The following is a 5,852-nucleotide window of genomic DNA, read 5'->3' as shown; positions in this document are numbered from 1 at the left end:
GCTTCTTAGGCAGTCAGGCTGCGTTGCCCCTCGCCATTCCCGGGGCGTCCGGGACTAGCCGTGGGTAGGGAGTGGGTGCTGGGAGACCCCCCGGAGGCCCGTCCGGTCCGCTGGGGCTATAGCCCGCTGGGCGGGGGCCCGAGGAGGCAAGCGGGCGGGCGCCAAAATGTCAGGGCGGGTCCGGAGCGGGGGTGGGTTTGGGGCGGGGTGGTGGCGGCTTCCTGAGAGGTGAGACCAAAGGGGGCATCATCTCGGGGCGACTCCTGCGCCCCGCCTCCTCCGCTCACATCCAGGATCTTCTGTCCGCAGCGGCGCTCCGCGGTCTTGGCTTTGGGCGCGGGCATTGTAGGCTCGGTTCCCAGCGGGGCTTGGGCGGCGCCCCCGAGAACTGCGCGGGGAGGTGACTGAAGGAGCCGAGCGAAGGGACCCGGAGCCACTAGCACAGAGCCGGGAGTACAACCACCTGGAGGAGCCGGACCTGCTCCGCCAGGTGCGTGCCCGGTGCGCTAGGCTTGGAAGCGGACAAGGGCTGTCTGGCACCGCCACACCGTGGCTTCTCCGCCTCTGGAGATTGGGGCCTTGCGTTGGGACCAAGAGGCGACCAGAAGGAGGACACCCCAGGTGTGGTGTGGGCCCACGTCTTAGATCTCTCTTCCCAGAGTATTCCACCCCGGAGCACACAGCAGGCAGGCGCTTCGTAGGTTGGAGAGTCCCTGACGCCCACTTCCAGCGCTGCCCCTTCCCAGGGAGTGGGTCCTGGCCGCCTCTTTCTTCCTTCCCCTCAGAACGGTGGGCCAAATGCGCTGTCCCATTTTGACCTATTTCGTGCTACCAGCACCTCAGACTTGATAGCATTTCAAGGGTGCTGTAAGTTGGGAGGGGTCTTCAGAGCTGGATGGTGTGGTCGCCCATACCGTGGGTATTGGAGTCCAGGTGGTTTCTCTGGTCCTCAGCGGTGCCCTGGACCCTAGGATGCCCCATCACCCAGGGCTCAGCACCTCAGACTCTTCCCTTCCTGCGGGCATGTTGACACCAAGAATTCAAAGGATTTACTCTGGCCCTTTGAGGACAGGGTCTCCTGAAGACTCCCCAGATTCCACTCCCCAGAACCCCAGCCGGGATCTGTTTTCTTTTGCCTTGCATTGAAGACCCCACCACTCCCAGAGGACACAGTGCTGGATGAAGCCAGGTGATGCCTTCCATACAGGGAGATTCTGGATGGGCAGCAAGGGGGCCAGGTGAGAGGTGATAGAGTAGATCCTATTGAATTGGGGGTAGGGTAGGATGGGGTAGGTGGGGGGGGGAGGTAAACAAAGGATTTATTTCTGCATTGGGTTCCCCAAGACCAAGGGAGCAGCCAAAAAATTCCCTCCCACTCACGCCCCCTCCCCTGCAGCAGCATCCTGGTCCTGGTCTTCATGAGTGCGTTCACCACATGATTTTTCCAGCCCCTGGCTCTGTGCCAGGCTGTAGGCTGGGCAGCAGGGATTTTTTACAGGAAGGTTGGGACACGGGGAGCAGAAATCACTAGCCCAAGATGACTCAGCCTGCCCACATAAAAATGGATTGGGCGGTGGTTTGGCCCGGATCAGCGAGGGCACGTGAGTCCAGGCAGCTACCTAGCAGTCACGGAAGTAACAGCACAGCTTCTGTTCCGCAGAGCGTGCCCCAAGTCACTCAGCTCCCTGCCCCGCAGAGAAAGAGACAGGATGTTTCCATCCCTACAAGAGGTTCGCAGGCACAGTGTCCTGCTTTCAAGGAAAGACCCTCCTGCTCCCTTCTCAGCGGGTGATGAAAAACTGTGAATGCTGTGGCTCGGAAAGCTACCAGAAGCCCCAAGGGAGAGATCCCACTGAGGGGGGTGCTGAGGCCATTGAGAACCCAAACCATCCCAGCTCTCTGCAAACAGGGCAGAGATACATTCTTGAGTGTTTCTTTCTGAAGTCTAGTCCATACTTTTTTAAATGTAGCCTACTGCCCCCTTTTTTCAGGGGGACGGGAGGGGAAGGGGCTTATTCAGCACCTTCTTGGAAATTATCCATCCCCTAAAATGGCTGCTTCTGCAGCCCTACTGGGTGGTTTCAGCACCCTCTAGAAAGGGGTCTTGTCCACTGTGACAAACACTGGGACTCTAGTTCATCCTGTGCCCCATTGGGGATCTCCCAGCATCAGCTCTCTGGTCCCCTGTACCCAGCCCTAGGTGGTTGTCTGCCAGTAGACAGGGGTCTGGTTGGCCTGCACCTGGGGGGAACGCTGGGAAAATGCTTACAGGCGTTCTCCTGCATGTTGCCCACTCCTTATGTCTCCTTCCAGGATCCAAGGTGGCATGTTGACTCTCCAAAGGATGTGGGCCGGGGTGCTACGCTTACCAATCCTGTAAGAACAGAGGGTCTGGACACCCATCTTGAAGCACGTAGGAACACACACACACACACACACACACACACATCTCCCTCAGCACCACTTCATCCGTGGGGGACACCATGGCAGCCCGGAACAGAAACACCAGTCTTGCACCCAACTTCAACGCACTCCAAGACCATGCCTCCTCCCTGCCCTACAACTTCAGTTACGGTGACTACGACCTCCCTCTGGATGAAGATGAAGATATGACCAAGACCAGGACCTTCTTTGCCGCCAAGATCGTCATTGGTGTCGCCCTGGCAGGCATCATGCTGGTCTGCGGCATTGGCAACTTCATCTTCATCGCTGCCCTCGCCCGCTATAAGAAGCTGCGCAACCTCACCAACCTGCTCATTGCTAACCTGGCCATCTCCGACTTCCTGGTGGCCATCGTCTGCTGCCCCTTCGAGATGGACTACTATGTGGTGCGACAGCTCTCCTGGGAGCACGGCCACGTGCTCTGTGCCTCGGTCAACTACCTGCGCACCGTCTCACTCTACGTCTCCACCAACGCCTTGCTGGCCATCGCCATCGACAGGTGAGACGGTCGGGTCAGAGTAGCACCGAGGGGAAGGCCAGGCTGCCTCTTTCTCCGCTTAAGATCAGACAGGCTGGCACTGCCCCACATTTGAAGACTCACAGGGGCAAGAGAAACCTTACTTCTCCAGTTGTCCATGTTCCCAAAAGGCATGGGCAAGGGTAAGGCTTTGTTATTTGTTAGACTTCTTGGGTGAGAAATGCCTTGGTCCTTGGCTTCGCACGAGAAAGAAGTCACGCTGAAGCCTGGTTTGTGATCCAAGTGGGTTTTTTATAAAGGATAGAAGATGTTACAGGATTTGCAGTCATGGCCACAGGCACCCTCAGAGCTCTGCACACCCACACATGGCGCCTCTGAGGCCAGAGGGAAAAAAGAGAGACTGAGGCACAGCTGTGAGGGATCCCCGGCAGTAAACCATGGGGGAGCCACTCAAAGAGAAGAGGGTGGTCTCCCGGTTCAGGCTTTTTTTTTTAGGACCTTCTGCTGGGAGGCGTGGTCCACGGTGCTGGTTGACCCCATTGGCTGAATTAAGCCCACCTGGCCTAGATTGGGTCCACCCAGGTGTACCGCCTTCCTGGCTCCAGGGCCTGAATGTAAGCAGGCCCTATAGCCTTTATCAGCTTCCAACTTCCTGTAGGGGGCCCCCTAAGCATGGAGAGGAACAACTCCCTATCCAGCTACCTAACAGCTTCGAGCCCCCCTCTTTCCCCCAGCTCTTGACCCTGCCCCCAGACACTGCCTCTACTCCCGGTACATACATGCCATGTGACAGTGAGTGACATCAAACACAAAAGCCAAAGCATCAACTTCAGGCGGCTTCTATCCCCAAACAACACACGAGTCAAGAGGGCAGCTCCCACTGAAAAAACAGGCACCAATTTATTCCAGGAAAGGCTCCCCAGATCCAGATATTTCCATCCCTTGGAAGATTTCCTTAGGCCATTCGCCAGGCAATTTCCCCCACCCTGAGCAACAATTAGTTTTTATTACCACCAGGGCTTAACAATTGTGAGTGCTGTAGCCCAGAAAGCATCGGAAGCCGGGGTGACTGATCAGCCAAGTCAGCCCTGCCTCCGGGGAGTAGGAAAGGGGTACATGCTTGCGTGTTTCCAGAGAATCTGATCCAAAGTGAGTTGGCCTACCAGCCTTTTTTCGGGGAAGAAAAAAAAATTACTCAGCACCTTCTTGGCAATTAATTTTTTAGGGGATACAATAGCTCCATAATTTGGGATAAAGTATAGGTATCTGCTGTGGCAGCTTGTTCTTTAAGTTCATTTACACCCACTCCTCCCCTAGCAACATGGTTAAATTCCAAAGTCCAGGTTGTTCTGTGAAAATCAGGATGTCTTTGGTGCTGGTGCCCCCCACCTCCTTGCTCGGGACCCCTTGGACACCTACAGTGTGTCCTAGGGATGTGCATAGCATGATGAGACCCTCTTCCCCAGCATGACACCCCACCGCCACAGAGCTGGGGGATTGGGTCGACGGTGGTAGTGGTGGTCAGGAGTTGCCTGCTACCTACAGAGCAGCAGGGGCCCTAGATTCCCTGGTGGGTGCTCCAAGTCTCCGTGCTTCACATCTTCACCTTCCCACTGCCTGCCCCAGAGACGGTCCTCGGTCATGGGTGGGTCCCAGACTCACAAGCAGGTGGTGCCAGGCCACTTAGATGCGGCAGAAGCTGTAGAGGTGACAGAGGAGCCTCTTGAGGGCAAGAGACTTCCTAGTTTCCCACCCAACTCCTGTGGCCCTGGTTCCTGCCACCTATTCTGGGCCCAGCTATCTGGCCCTCCTATGCATCATCGATCTGCCTGCCCAGGACTCCTCGTGGCCCTGTACCAGCTCCTCCGCCCTACTCTGCTCATAAGAACCACCAGCTGGTGGGGAGGGGGAGATTTTATCACACCCTTTTGTAAATAAAGGCAGAATTTGAACTTGAAAATAAACAAAGAACCACCAGCTGCCTGAGTGGCCTCACTCCCTCTCACCAACCTGGCTCTTCTCCCGCTTGCTGCTGGGCTCCCCTTGAATGCATAAAATAGTCAGATAGTAGACTGTCTTTTAACTGTTGTTGTAAATGCAAAAGATGAAAAAACAAGATTGTTGTTGGTGAGGAGTAGGTCTAGAATTTAAGGTGATCAGCTTTTAACATTGGTAAAGTGGGACACCATTGATAAAACTCATATCCTGGCAAAATAGCCAGCCACATGGCAGCCGAAAACTGTATACCCTAGCTTGTCGTGCACTCTTTCCAAAAATCGGGACTTTTTAAAAATGCCATGGGACACGGGACAAATTGTTAAAAAACGGGACTGTCCCGCCAAAAGCGGGACATCTGGTCACCTTAGTCTAGATCCGTGGTTCTCAACCTTCCTAATGCCGAGACCCTTTAATACAGTTCCTCGTGTTGTAGTGACCCCCAACCATAAAATTATTTTCATTGCTACTTCATACCTGTAATTTTGTTACTGTTATGAATCAGGCGACCCCTGTGAAAGGGTTGGTCGACCCCCAAAGGGGTGGCGACCCACAGGTTGAGAGCCGCTGGTCTAGATTGAATCCTACAGGATACATTTTTATTCCTAGGGACTTCCTTACAGAGCTGGTTATTAAACAAGGTAGCAGGGCTGTTTGCAGAAAAGAGGGAAAAGATGTGCTTGTCTTTGCTTTTTTACATACACCTGGGGTGCTCATTTGCATGTAATATTTCGGAAGTCCTTGTCTATTACCGATTGGTAAAGGAAAACGGACTAGCAGCCTATGGCAAATCTTACATATGTTGCATTCATATGAACCAGTGAGGCCAGCCTGCTCAGTTCCTATCACATCTTGGTTACTATCTGTCTGCCGCTGTGACCTGGGTTGAAACTCCTGTTGACTTGCTTTTTTTTTTTTTAAATCATTTTATTTTATT

The 5,852-nt window shown here is 54.4% G+C and overlaps 1 protein-coding gene across 3 annotated transcripts in view; it reads left to right on the top strand.

Annotated features, from left to right (window-relative positions):
• The first annotated feature begins 318 nt into the window (after positions 1-318).
• The window catches only part of PROKR2 (prokineticin receptor 2), a 14,260-nt gene continuing 8,726 nt past the window's right edge, over positions 319-5,852 (top strand). The window contains exons 1-2 of one of the 3 annotated variants that reach the window (XM_045295441.1): positions 319-490; positions 2,314-2,941. In XM_045295441.1, coding sequence (XP_045151376.1) covers positions 2,484-2,941 — 458 coding nt within the window. In that variant the 5' untranslated portion in view covers positions 319-490; positions 2,314-2,483. The other 2 variants (XM_045295442.1, XM_004697847.2) reach the window with 2 other exon arrangements.

This window comes from Echinops telfairi, unplaced genomic scaffold (genome assembly GCF_000313985.2).
Source record: "Echinops telfairi isolate 266 unplaced genomic scaffold, ASM31398v2 ScPeMD7_5592;HRSCAF=6446, whole genome shotgun sequence".
Lineage (NCBI taxonomy): Eukaryota > Metazoa > Chordata > Mammalia > Afrosoricida > Tenrecidae > Echinops > Echinops telfairi.
Note: the sequence above shows the minus strand (reverse complement) of the source record. Positions and strands in the feature narration are given on the sequence as shown.